This window comes from Trachurus trachurus (genome assembly GCF_905171665.1).
Source record: "Trachurus trachurus genome assembly, chromosome: 5".
NCBI lineage: Eukaryota > Metazoa > Chordata > Actinopteri > Carangiformes > Carangidae > Trachurus > Trachurus trachurus.
This window is the reverse complement of record NC_139896.1, coordinates 780,356-795,128: the sequence shown is the minus strand read 5'-3', so window position 1 is coordinate 795,128 and position 14,773 is coordinate 780,356. Positions and strand designations below refer to the sequence as shown.

Genomic DNA, 14,773 nt, shown 5'->3' with positions numbered 1-14,773 from the left:
GAGAGTCTCTGGTCGATGTGTAGGACGGAGAGTCTCTGGAAGTGACAGCAGCTTCAGTCCTGTGCTTTAAATGTTGGTGGACGAGGTTTACCTTTAGTTTCTATTTGAACCACTGATTGTGTCTTTAATTATCTTACGTTAACACTTTTCTTCCAGCAGAGTCTGGAAGCTTCTCATGTTTTATTGTTTTAGGAGGAGAACAGCAGAGACTCTCAGACTTAGTAGAGAAATGTTTTCACTTTGACGTTGAACTGGTTCCACTGAAGCTTCAATAGTGAAGTGAAGTAACAAACACTCGTCCTGCCTGTTGTTCCAAAGTAGAATAAAGAAATCCAGGATCAGTGGAAAAGCAGGTTGGACAAAGTCTCATCAGCCCATCCTGGTTGAACTGGTTGTTGGAACATCGAGCCAGATGATTGATCACAGATTCACCAATGAGAGGACAAGTGTGGCTACTTTCCTCCAATCAACAGGATCTTAATGCTGACGTCAGGTGACTCACGTCTTTAAAGAAAAAAAGCACCGTCGCTGTTGTAAAGCTCAGAGAGAGCAGACGGAAAACTACAGACTGATTGAATAATCCAAAACTATAATCACAACTCAAGTTCCTTTCACAAATTAACAGTTGTGCACTTTGCCTTAATGATGAGCAGCAGCACAAATACAAATGGCCAAAAGTGCAAAAGGTGAAAATTAATTAAACATAAGAACATTATGCAGTCTGGTGCTTTCATAAATTGCTGATGTTTGGATGTTTGTGTATAGATTATTTGGAAGGTGTCTGCTCACACTCACTCAATTTTATTCTTATTTTCTTACCTCAACCAATATTTAGGCCAATACATTTTGTAACATATTTTATAAAAATAAAAATAAATCTATTGCTATTTTTGCTCCATTTCTTTTCATGAGAAGCGCTGACAGATGCAAAGATTCAGTGTGAGAAGCACATGAATAGGGGGCTGAGGGGAGTCTAACGCAGACGTTTGGTTGAAATTGGGCCAATGGTTTGGGGGAAAATGACTGTGATTTTAATCACCGCGGCTGTCGAAAAAACCAAGATGGCCACTGAGTGAGCAAGCTGTTTGTTGAGCTGCTGTCTGCTTGCCTTTTCTTTCTGAAATTGTGGCGCTACATGACTCCCTACTCTCATAATTCCTAAACAATCATAATAGTCATTTCTTGTCACTGGTCTGATCTGGTTGCTGTTTGGACTGGTCATTAATTATTCTCCTGCAAACTTTCTCATCAAAGTTTCCACACAATGGATCAGTTCATTAACCAGTTGAAAATCTCTGACTCCATCCTGCAGCCTAAATCTGAAATGATTGCATACTTGGACTCCGAAGTGGATTCTATTGTCTCCAATTGAACGGTATCCAAAACTCTTTATCCACTCTTGGTGATCACGTTGCTCACCTTGAACACCGTGTTGGAGCGAACGAGGAAGTCCTGAGTGAAGTCGCCACCCGTATCAAACAACTGGAATCCTCCGAAGGCGATGATATGCTCTGGTTCATTGCCCGCTTGATCCCTCAACTTCTGGGACAGGAGCATTCCCCACTCCACCGGCCACTGGGAGGATTCCCGTCAGGATGACAGATCCAGCCCAAGGCCCATTCTGATCAAGCTGCTGCACTTTCAGGACAAGCTAAAGATTCTTCGTCTCGTCCGTGAAAAGAAGGAGCTGTCATTCAATGGGAGTCGTATCTTCATCTATCCTGACCCGACGAGAAGGCGCCGGCTCCCTCCGATACCCCTGCACCTTGTGTGTGTGGGTTGACGGTACTGAACAAAAATGTAGCTTTGTCACAAGGAGTCAACAAAGGACAGCATGCAATAATAACAGCAGGCCTCATTACTGCAGTAAGGCTGATACTGAGGAATTGGAAGAGCACGTGTACGCCGGGACTTGCAAATTGGACTCAACTGATGACAGAGACGGCATCCTTTGAATATCTGATTGCCAGGAAGAACAATGTTAAAGGGAAGTTCCATTCAGTATGGGACTATTTCTTTCGATACATCAAGGACTTGTCACAATAAGCATATGTTGAACCAACAATACAACAGTACAATTGATATAATCACAAACATACAATGGTACAGAGGGGTGTTGTCCTTGTAGTTTTGTTTTGACTGCCTGTTTGTTTTTGTTTTGTTTTTATCTGTTTGTTGTTGTCTTTTGTATGTATTTTATTATTTGTTGAAAGATAAATAAACACTTTAATGACAAAAAAAAAAATTCGATCACAAAGCCGGTGAAGCTGCTTTCCTGCCTCCATGAACTCCTCCATGAATTCTTTACCTTAACGGTAAACTTCTTTGTTTTGGTCCGCTTCCCGTTGCCACGGAGCTGGTGCAGTAGGATCCAGCCATACTTATGCTGACTCTCTTGGTTTACGGTAACGACTTTTTTCTTCATTGATACTGCTCCTCCGTGCTGTTGTATATGTTTTGTTCTCTATTGCGGCTGGTTTTGTGTTGTTTACTTTCTGCAGACTCATTACCGCCACCTACTGCAAGGAAGGAGACATGAAGTTTAATGACAGTACTAAGACCCCCTCCCCCACACAAGCAATACCTACGCCACTGTTCACAGTTGCATCACAAGATTTCTCAGTAACGTCTTCCTGTTGTGTTGCTCCACTTCCCTTTGCTGTGACAGCAGCTCAGAGACCAGTCAACTGTCACTGACTGAAGGAGAAACTGATGAAGACCCTCACATGTTAAAGTCCTGATGGAAAGTCTGTAAGTTCTGTTGCTTTTCTCTCTTTCTCACTCTTTCTCTCATTTCCTGTTTGCAGTTCCCTGTTTTCTACTTCCTGTCTTTCCTGTTGTGTTGACTGTCGTCATGTTAATGTCTCTACTCTTTGACTGTGAAGTGATTAGAGACTGATGCTTCTCTCTGTGTTTCCTCTACAGGTGAAGGAAGAGCGACTCTGACTGGATGTGGGTCTGAATTCACCTGGTGAGGGTTAGGGTTAGTTAAGAACAAACAAATTAAGAACAAAATTCTTATTTTCAAGTGCAGCCTGAAGGGGAAGGGGGAGGGGAGTGCTAAAAGTGAAAACAAGGTTATATAAATTACACAGAAAAATTAAATTTTAATACAATACAATACAATAAAATAAAACAGTTAATCAATAGGGCATGACAGAGGCCTATATTGAAGGGGAACTATGCAAGATTTGACAGAACAGTTTGACATCAGAAGGATTTGAACTTTCCTTCCTTCAACACCATCTGCTGGTTGACAGCAGAATGACACTGTGGTGGACAGGTGTGTAAACCTTGTTGTGTAAACCTTGTTGTTCTGACTGAGTGCAGCTCTCCCTGCAGGTGGAGGCTCAGCTATGCATCAGTGTGAGGACAGAGAGGAGGGAGCCCCCCCCTCTGAAACCACTGTGGGTGGGGAACATGAGAAATTGTCCTTTAAATCACAGTCACAACTTGAGGCTTTTCTCCAACACACACACAAACCTTCTTAACTTCATGAGCCGGAGTGTGTGGGCAGGAAAACCTCGGCAGCTGTAAGACGCTTTCAGATGCTTTCAGTCATCAGGAGGCTGCAGCAGCAGAGAGAAGTTATCCAGAAGAATTAAAACATATCTGAACACACGTGCTCTTAACATTTTACTCTCTAATCCACCTCACATCCAGGATCAGGAGCTGCAGATGAGAGGAATGTGGACGTAACCAGACTCAACACTACACATATCAGACTTAGAGTTCAGAAGTAGTTTTCCAATCAGCTGATTCTCTTAGTTACATGAAAGTCAAACGAAGCTCACAACTCGTTATGGATTCTTTTCTTTTCTTTCTTTCTTTTTACATGAGAGAGAATATTGTTCAGTTCAATGCAGAGAAGTTTAAAACATCATCTCAACCAGTTGTAACTTTAATATTCATTCATAAATCCTGGAGACGGTGGACGGTTGTAACAGCAGCGCCTTCACCAATAAGAGAAAACCTTAGAGTCATGTGAACCCACTCCCTCTGACACTGCAGGGGAATTATCACCACTGTGTGAAGAAGTGTGATGGTTTTACAGCTAAAAAAAACCCACACTTTTTAGGTCAGAAACTAATGAAACTGATGATTTGGACCGAGTCTAAATGTTGATTAGTTCTGATCCAGATGAAGTTTGAATTATTTAACTCCAATTCAATTCAATTCAATTTCAAACACCGTGTTGGTCCAGCTGGTCAAACACTGACTGGCACCTTTTATCTTTGTTGTTTTATTAAAGGGATAGTTCACCCAAAATTGAAATTTCCCTCATGATCTCCTCCTCATGTGGACTAAGGGCTGGGAGAAGTTTCAGAGTCCTCCGTGGCTTCTCTGAGTTACAGGGGGTCTCGGCGTAGCAGTGCATGTCCATATGACGGTTGCAAAACCAACTATCTTCGTAACAAAAAGACACACCAAAAAACATCCAAATACCTCCATGCTGCTCGTATGTAATGTCCCTCTTGTATTGAAGCCCTGGAATGCGAAATTGTCCCGAAAAAAATTAAATAAGTTTATTATTCAAGTTTGTAGCGGGAGCTTCTCGAAGCTCCTCTTCCCAGTTCGTCCAAAGAGGAGCTTCGAGAAGTTTCTGCTGCAAAACAAGCTTGAAATATAGACTTATTTAATTTTTTTCGTAACAGTTTCTCATGTTGGGGCTTCAATACAAGAGGGACATTACATACGAGCAGCATGGAGGTATTTGGATGTTTTTTTGGTGTGTCTTTTTGTTACGAAGACAGTTGGTATCCATTTGCAACCGTTATGGACATGCACTGCTACGCCGAGACCCCCTGTAACTCAGAGAAGCCACGAAATTTAAATTTTGGGTGAACTATCCCTTTAAGGGACCCTTATTGTAAAGTGTTACCATATTATTATTATTACATAACAACAGTGTCAGTGGCTCCTGGTCCGTCCTCACACAAACAGCTCTGGATTGGTGGAACTCCATCACTCTGCCTCCTAATCCCACACACACACACACACACACACACACACACAGACGTCTGCCCGATTTCATGTGAATGCAACATCAAGAATACGTTCAGATGCAACCCACCGTTCGATGGGGGGAATTCCTACACATTATACCTAATTAATTATACCTTAAAGGGATAGTTCAACATTTTGGCAAATTGGCCCACTGCCATAATCGCTATAGTCATAGCAGTAGGTTTGTTACCTTTAATTGTTGGTGTAAGCTGTTTTTAGAACGGAGGTGCGGAGTGGCGAGCTGCTCAGAGCTACACTATGGAGGCTAATGGAATTTCTTGGTTTCCCTCATCAAACTCATCAAATACACAATCCCAAAACTCCAAAACGCTTTTGTGGACAAGTTGTGAGCTGCACATTCACCACACTATGAGATAATAATGGAACATTACGAAACTGAGCCGTTTTCGAGGTAAATACAGAGTCTGCTTGCTGAAAAACTGTCCCTGAACGCAACGCGCATCAGCGGTTTTGCATGAATTTACCTCTAAAACAGCTCCATCTCGTAACGTTCCATTATTATCTCATAGCGTGGTGATTGTGCAGGTCACAACTTGTCCACGACAGCCTTTTGGAGTTGTTGGATTGTGTATTTGATGAGTTTGATGAGGAAAACCAAGAAATTCCATTAGCCTCCATAGCGTAGCTCTGAGCAGCCTGACGCTCCGCACCTCCGTTCTAAAAACAGCTTACACCAACAATTAAAGGTAACGAACCTACTGCTATGACTATAGCGATTATGGCAATGGGCCAATTTGCCAAAATGTTGAACTATCCCTTTAATGTGTTTCCTAATCCTAAATAATAGGCTACATAGCCTAATAATATATCTGTAAACAGTTAATTGATAATGTACTAACTATAACGTTAATTAAGGGATCCTTAATGTAAAGTGTTACCATATTATTATTATTGCATAACAACAACAGCCTGTCTGAGTGTCAGTGGCTCTGGATTGGTGGAACTCCATCACTCTGCCTCCTAATCCCACACACACACACACACACACACACACACACACACAGAGTTAGTTATATAAAGAGTCTCTCCTCTCTCCGTCCCAGCCTCAGTCCTCTGCAGGATGGTGTTCGTGGTGGAGCTGCTGCTGACCCTGTGCCAGCTGCTGGTCTCGGTGCTGGTGTCGGTGGTGCAGACCTTCCTGCGGCCGCGGCTGAAGAGCATCGAGGGGGAGCGGTGTCTGGTGACGGGGGCCGGGGGGGCCCTCGGCCGCCTCTTCGCCCTGGAGTTCGCCAAGGAGGGAGCGCACCTGGTGCTGTGGGACTGCAACACGGAGGCCAACGAGCAGACGGCCCAGCTGGTCCGGGAGCTGCAGCTGGGGGTGCAGGTAAACACCTTTTATTTTTAAAAACTTTATTAACACTTATAAGGTTCCTGTCACTATGCTTCCAATTGATCATGCGCCCTGGCTACTTGGCCAAAGGGACGTCCCTTTGGGTGACTGGCAAGCGCGCATGACTCTTACCCTGGAGGTGTGGGTTCAATCCCCGCCCTCTTCGCCTTGCCACATACATGACAGTACTGTTGTGCCAGGGGAAAAGAAATATGTAAAAATATAAATATACATAGAGCTTATAAATAGGACGAATCTCCTTGTTGTTTACAACTACTTCCGGGTAGAAAACCAGCATGAGAACAGAGTTTTGCTATATCGGTAGTTTATATCGGTGGTTTCATGTCACTATATCACCGTTTAGACTAATCTGATGTTTGTAAAGTTTATAAAACCAATGATTGGACAAACATTACTATTTAAATGTGTGCACATTTTTGTAATTTTTCTTTATTTTTTACATTTTTGTAATAATAATTAGTCATGGTTATCATAGATTAGCCGGGCTAACGGTTAGCTACCTGTTTAACTTCAATAACTCAGTGACTCAATAAACGCTCCATGAAAAAATATTTTCTCCAGCGGATATCTGAGTTCCAACATGACTGAGCTAACTGGAGTAGTTTCATGTCGTGTCCCACAACGGGAGGGTTTTAACAGCTGACGTCCTGCTGTTAGCTTAGCTACCGCTGTTAGCTTAGCTGCTGCTGTTAGCTTAGCTATTGTTCTCATTCAAATTACGTGCAGGTTTTCTACCCAGAAGTAGTTGTAAACAACAAGGAGATTCGGTCTATACCATGTAAAAAATAAGGAAAAAAAACACTGAAGTAAAGAAAATCATAATTAAATAAATATTTATCCAAAATAAAATGTGTTAATCAGGTGCACACCTACACCGTGGACCTGTCCCAGCGCCACAGCATCTACGAGGCGGCGGCCCGCGTGCGCGCCGAGGTGGGTGACGTCACGGTGGTGGTGAACAACGCCGGCGTGGTGGCGGGAAGGAGGCTGCTGGACTGTCCCGACGAGCTGCTGGAGAGGACGCTGCTGGTCAACTGCCACGCACTCTTCTGGGTGAAAACACACACACACACACACACCTGTACACACACACACACACCTACACACACCTGTACACCTTTACAACTTCACTGTAAAAACTCTAAATCTTTCCAAGAATATTTGTCGTATTTCTTGTCAAAATGTCTCATTTCTAGTCAAAACTAATCTCTTTCCACTTAAAATAAGACTCATCACCTAAAAATGTACTTGTTTTTTTCACTTGTTTCAAACTAATTTTCACTTGAAATAAGTAGAAAAATCTGCCATTGAAAGTAAGTTTTTTGTGTTTGTAATAAGAAAGAAAAACTTGCTCCACTATCAGATTTTTCTACTTATTTCAAGTGAAAATCTGCTTGAAAGAAGTAAAAAGTGTCTAAAAACAAGCTGCTTTTAATGTGATGAGTCTTATTTTAAGTAGAATGAGATTAGTTTTGACTAGAAATAAGACAAATATTCTCGGTAAGATTGTGAGTTTTTTTAGTGTAGATGTGAAGTTTATATGTCAGACAGCTGAGTATCTCTCAGATATTTGATTAAAACATTTATCTGGAGGTGAAATCAACGTGAACACTAGTTCAGGACCAATCAGAGAGAGGAAGCAGCTATGATGCTGAACCAACACCCAGGAAGCTTCTTCCTGGTTTTATTGCTTCTCTGCTTCTGTGTAGTTCAGGAACTGCAGCTTAGTTTAGTGAAGTGAAAATCTGCTTGAAAGAAGTAAAAAGTGTCTAAAAACAAACTACTTTTTATGTGATGAGTCTTATTTTAAGTAGAATGAGATTAGAATGGTCAATATTTGACCAGAAATAAGACAAATATTCTTGGTAAGAGTTTGAGGTTTTGCAGCGTTTACACACAAACCTCTCTGTGCAGCACCGGGGGAGTTGAGTGGAGCTGTGGACATGAAGCTGCGGTCGGACATGAATTACATAACAGGAGTCAGTGTTTGTGCGATGATGTGTGAAGGATCAGAGCTGAACAACACGACACGACCCCCCCCCCCCCCCCCCCCCCCCACACACACACACACACACACACACACACACACACAGAGGGTTGGGGGGCAGAGCATGTGATCCTCTTGATCCGCTCTGAGCCGCAGTCTCTGCTCTCTCAGTCAGAGGCCATGTAGTAATGAGCTCATTGGACGTCAAGGACAAAGGACAGAGAAAGAGACAAACGAACCTTAACCAGCATCTCTGTCCTGACTGGGGGGGGGGTCACTGCTCTGCTCCGTGTTCACATCTACATCTCAAAGGAATTTTTAATCGAAAGCAACTGGACTTGGTTATTTGTCTAGGAAGACGGGTTAGGGTTAGGTCCCAGGCTGGGACTGGTCCGGTTCCTAGACAAATAACCAAGTCCAGTTGCTTTCCATTGAAAACTCCTTTGAGATACTATTTAATTTAATTTAATTCAGTTTATTTGATAGAACAATGCAGGTTAATTAACATAGTGACACTTCCACTCGTTACAAACAAGTCAATGTGACTGATGTTCTGCAGACAGAGATTATAGCTGATGCTAGTTTCCAACTCCCGTCCCTAGTTCGGCTTTTAGTAGAAACAAGAAGGTAAGAAGGTAAGGCATCTTTATTTACGTATACAGCGCATTTCATACCAAGGCAACTCAATGTGCTTTACATAAAGACAAAACATTAAAAAAGAAGCATAAGACAGAATAAAAACAAACAAAACACTAAAAACAGAGTTAAAAGCAAGAGCAAATAAAAGTAAAATAAAAGAAAATAGATAAAGTTTTAGGTTCTCAGCTATAAGCACATGAAAAGAGAAATGTATTAAACCTGGATTTAAAAGAAGAAAGACATCAAAATTACATACAACACTATAAAATATACAATACATCTAAAATCATACCAAGTCATGACACATTCAAAATGCAAACAGTTCTGATTTTGTTTCAGCCAGATTTTAACCTTTGTATTAAAACTTCTAATGTCTCGGGTTAGTTTTATTTCGGTCGGTAGTGAATTCCACATCTGGGAACCCTTTATAGAGAAGGCTGATTGCCCAAAGGAGCTCTTTTTACGGCGTGCGATTTTACAGGTGCCACTTGCCGTTCCCCTGGTGATCCTTTAACTATTTTGTCTTCTAAAACGACTGCACAGCACATCTGGAGCCAAGCTCTGCAAACACTTCAAAACCAGTTTGACTATGACCTGGACAAATGAGAATATGCACCGGCTTTTTGTTCACATCAGTTTCAGAGAGAAGGAGCCTCATGAGTTGGTTTCATCTGGTCTCCAGGGGAGTGAGCGCTGGTCTTGTTAAAATTTCCATGTTTCTCACATTCTGTGTTGTAAACTGTTTTCTCGTCTGTAACAACATCTCTGTCATGTCTGTCCGTCCTGGGGGAGGGAATCCTCCTCTGAGCTTTCTCCTGTTGTTATCTGGTAGTTTTTCCTCAGTGGATGTGAGGGTCAGAGGTCAGAGGATGATGTTATGATGGGATGTAAAGCCCTTAAAAATGGGCTATACTAATGGAATTGCCTTTCTTAATCGTGACATTCATAATCCCCGACCCTCTGGAGCTCTGGATTAGGAGCTACGACCACGAGGATCATTCATGATCCTCACACACCAATGCAAAAACTCAACATCTTTCCAAGAATATTTGTCTTATTTCTTGTCAAAATGTCTCAATTTTAGTCAAAACTAATCTCTTTCCTCTTAAAATAAGACTCATCACCTAAAAATTGACTTGTTTTTAGATCATTTTCACTTGTTTCAAACTAATTTTCACTTGAAATAAGTAGAAAAATCTGCCAGTGAAAGCAAGTTTTTGTGCATGAAAGAAAAACTGTGAAAATAGATAGTGAAAATCTGCTTGAAAGAAGTAAAAAGTGTCTAAAAACAAGCTTCTTTTTAATGTGATGAGTCTTATTCTAAGTAGAATGAGATTTGTTTTGACTAGAAATAAGACAAATATTCTTGGTAAGAGTTTGAGTTTTTGCAGTGCACACATGGACCTGACTCCTGTAATGACACATCACTGATTCTCTGAGTCGCCTCTTCATGTTTCACTGGTGTTAAAAGAAAAACACAAATTCTCTGGTTGAACATGTGGAAGGAGATGGTTGTTTTCAGCTGGTGGTAAATCTTTCACGTAGGAGCTTCCCACTGTTTCACCTGCTGAGTGTCTGTCCCACACTGCAAAAACTCTACATCTTTCCAAGAATATTTGTCTTATTTCTTGAAAAATCTGCCAGTGAAAGCAGGTTTCTTGTGTTTGTAATAAGAAAGAAAAACTTGCTCCACTATCAGATTTTTCTACTTATTTCAAGTGAAAATCAGCTTGAAAGAAGTAAAAAGTGTCTAAAAACAAGCTGCTTTTAATGTGATGAGTCTTATTTTAAGTAGAATGAGATTTGTTTTGACTAGAAATAAGACAAATATTCTTGGTAAGATGTAGAGTTTTTGCAGTGCACCAACTCTTTATCTTCAGCCTTTTTTTAAATTAAATTTACATTTCTGAAGATTTTATAACATAAAAAAACAACAACCACCAAACAAAACAGTGTAAAACTGTTTATTGATGACATCATCTCTGTGTCCAGATGACCAAAGCCTTCCTGCCCCAGATGAAGCTGCAGAACCACGGACACATCGTCACGGTCGCCAGCGCTCTGGGTCTGTTCAGCACCGCCTGCGTGGAGGTAACCATGGAGACAGAGACACGGACCGAGCTCAGGTCCAGTTAAAGATGTCAAAGTTAAAGGGACAGCTCAACATTTTAGTCAGATCCTCCTCTCACCATAACCCCTATAGTCATAGCAGCAGGTTCGGTGCAAGCTGTTTTTAGAACGGCGGAGCAGAGCCGTGAGCTGCTCAGAGCTACGCTACGGAGGCTCATTATGGGATTTCTTGGTTTCCCTCATCATCAAACTCATCAAATACACAATCCAACAACTCCACAACGCTCTGGTGGACAAGTTGTGAGCTGCACATTCACCACGCTATGAGATAATCATGTAACATTATGTAAACATTACGACACATGAAGCAAATACTCTGAACTACTTTCTCTTCCTAATTCCCTCCGCCCAGTAGCAGCCGTGTCTGGAATGTAGTTCCGGCTGCATTTCCCTCTAAAACAACTCTGTGTGGTAACGTTGTGTTATTATCTCATAGCGTGGTGAATGTGCAGCTCACAACTTGTCCACCAGAGCGTTGTGGAGTTGTTGGATTGTGTATTTGATGAGTTTGATGAGGGACAGGGGACCGGTACCGTTCACTGAGCAGCTCACGTCTCTGCTCCGCCGTTCTAAAAACAGCTTGCACCGACAATTAAAGGTGATGAACCTACTGCTATGACTATAGGGGTTATGGTGAGAGGAGGATCTGACTAAATGTTGAACTGTCCCTTTAACACTAACCCTCCTCTCTGAATAAATGTTGCACTGTCCCTTTAACCCTAACTCTCCTCTCTGAATAAATGTTGGACTGTCCCTTTAACACTAACTCTCCTCTCTGACTAAATGTTGGACTGTCCCTTTAACACTAACTCTCCTCTCTGACTAAATGTTGCACTGTCCCTTTAACACTAACTCTCCTCTCTGAATAAATGTTGGACTGTCCCTTTAACACTAACTCTCCTCTCTGACTAAATGTTGGACTGTCCCTTTAACCCTAACTCTCCTCTCTGAATAAATGTTGGACTGTCCCTTTAACTCTGCAGGACTACTGTGCCAGTAAGTTTGGAGCGGTGGGTTTCCACGAGTCTCTGACCCACGAGCTTCTGGCTGAAGGTCTGGACGGCATCAAGACCACGCTGGTGTGTCCCTACATCGTGGACACGGGGATGTTCGCCGGCTGTGAGATCAGGTGAGCTCAGAGGTCAGAGGTCAGGTGACAGTAGTTCCAAAAAGGAGGAGTGCTTTTGGTCAGGCAGCCTTCTCGGTGAGAGCGACTCACACATGAAATACTCTTCCAGCGCAGCTCAGGGAGTATGACACTTATCTTTCTTTTAAAGGGACAACGAGGAGTTTAGGAAAAGCGAAGTGTTTTCACTCTACATTTATGAGCATTTTATTAAAGCCTATGGTTAAAGCTGCCACCATACCTTAAAGCCACCAGCCACCAGTTACATGGTAACCTCAACATGGCAACCTCACCATGGTAACCTCACCATGGCAACGCACACACATTCTCTCTCTGTCTGTCTGTCGGTCACACACACACACAAATGGACACACACTAACTACCACACACACACACACACACACACACGTAACCTACTATGTGATTACAGCTCCTCCATATCAGTGCTTATAGAAAGATGATCATGTGTCTGTCTGATCAGCTCTGTCTTGACCTTAAGATCGTGGGTTTGATTCCCATGTTGACAGAGATGGCAAAACCGGCAGTAGCCCCGTGGCCCATTCAAAATTTCCCCAGAGGACCAGTGCCTGGTGCGATGGCCCGTGGCCCTAATAACCATAGAGACAAAACCATAGATTTATCTAAAATGGACCATTAACAAGTGGTAACGTAGATTCATCCACATTAATATGAGACTTTTTTTTATAACCAAATAGAAACTCCTCGTTGTCCTTTTAAAAGAAATGTAAAACTATGGTTGAGAGACAGTCAAGTATGTGACCATCTGCTCTGAAACTGTAATGTATTTGTATTTTATTGTATGCACTGTAATATATTGTATTGTACTGTATTGTATATTATGTATTTTATAAGTGGGCATAGTACTGTTTTGTGTTTGTTTCTTTTTTAATGCATTTTTAATTATTGTAGTGCTGCAGTCACCTGCCCCAGAGACTACGGTTGAAAATTAGCCAACTTGGCTAAACCGGCATGTTTACAGAAATGTTTATTTATGTGCATTGTCTCTGTATATTTAAACCAATAAACTAAAACTAAATCTGAGTCGTTAAGCTTCTCTGGAGAAACAGCTGAAGCTTCATTCCCAACCCGTTTTTCCTTGTTTCTCCTAGGAAGGAGCTGCGGAGCCTCATTCCTCCTCTGGAGCCGCTCTACACCGTCCAACAGGCCATGACGGCCATCTTGGCCGAGCAGCAGATGATCTGCATCCCTCGCCTCATGTACATCCCCTTCCTCACACGGGCGTAAGTCTCTACACAACATCTACACTACATCTACACAACTACACTACATCTACACAACACCTACACAACACACATCCCTCGCCTCATGTACATCCCCTTCCTCACACGGGCGTAAGTCAACTACAGTTTTCATTTTGGAAATTTTACCACTTTTTCTAGAATTTCTTTTAAACTTTTTCTGAGAATTTTTACCAGTTCATCTAGAATTGATTTTAAGAAATATTACCACTTTTTTCTAGAATTTAAAAAAAAGTTTTTTTTTTTAGAATTTTTACCACTTTTTTATCAATGTAATTTTTTTAGGGAAATTTTACCACATTTTCTAGAATTTCTTTTAAACTTTTGAGAATTTTTACACATGTTGTGATGGAGGATGTCGGTTGTGGATATAAACACAGTAGGCTATATATATTTTTTCCTTGTATGTCGTCTGTAAATTTGCATTTCATCTGGTGTTGTTCTGTTTTAAGAACGGAGCAGGTCTTAGAGGTCTTAGAGGTTTTCTTCATGCTGCTCCTTTCCAGTCCCAGAACTGGAACCATAATAATAAGATGATCTGAACTCTAACGCAGAACTCTTCTCTTCTCTCTCCGCCTCCTCCAGCCTGCTGCCGTGGGACGCCAACGTGGCCACGTATCGCTTCATGGGAGGAGACAAGTGCATGTTACCGTTCATCAAGAACGTGGAGATGAAGTCGTCCAACGGCCTCGTCAAGTCCTAACGACTTCTCCGTCCTCTTAACGGCGCCGGTTAAAGGGATAGAAGCATTTTTGTGTGGTTGTATGATCTACAAATAGCCCCCAAGTACTTTAATTGCAGTAGAAGACTCTCTGCACTCCTCCCGTTAGCAACGCCAGCCCATAATAGCCCTGCCCAGAGATTTACAACATACAGTGTTGTGAACAGACCCAAAGAAACGGCCTATTTTCACGGCCTAAAAGAGGTTTTACCTGAAAAATAATACAGTTCCATTGTTCACTATAATATAATTTTTTCCAGCCCTTCAAAGTGCAGGAAAAACACAGTTTTTATTTGGAAATATCATCTGGTAGTCTCCAAAACTTCACTTAGCTTTACTGCTATGGCTGTCGGTTGCCGCGAAACACCGATAGCAACGGGCTAATTTCTGTTAGCCTGTCTATGGAGTTTTACATTATACGTTAGCATTAAGCTAGCGGACTTTATGCTTAGTTGTGATGCTGGCTAACATCTAAACATCTCTGACAATATGTTGCCTCAAATACGTTGTT

General features: G+C 41.8%; 1 protein-coding gene across 1 annotated transcript; it reads left to right on the top strand.

The window, feature by feature from the left end:
* Positions 1-6,088: 6,088 nt before the first annotated feature.
* LOC310985573 (retinol dehydrogenase 10-like) lies at positions 6,089-14,275 on the top strand (the record flags this gene model as incomplete). Its single annotated transcript, XM_083971188.1, has 6 exons — positions 6,089-6,352; positions 7,241-7,432; positions 10,998-11,096; positions 12,119-12,264; positions 13,392-13,523; positions 14,127-14,275. 6 exons carry the CDS (start codon positions 6,089-6,091, stop codon positions 14,242-14,244), a joined length of 951 nt encoding a protein of 316 aa, XP_083827314.1. The 3' UTR covers positions 14,245-14,275.
* Positions 14,276-14,773: the final 498 nt, after the last annotated feature.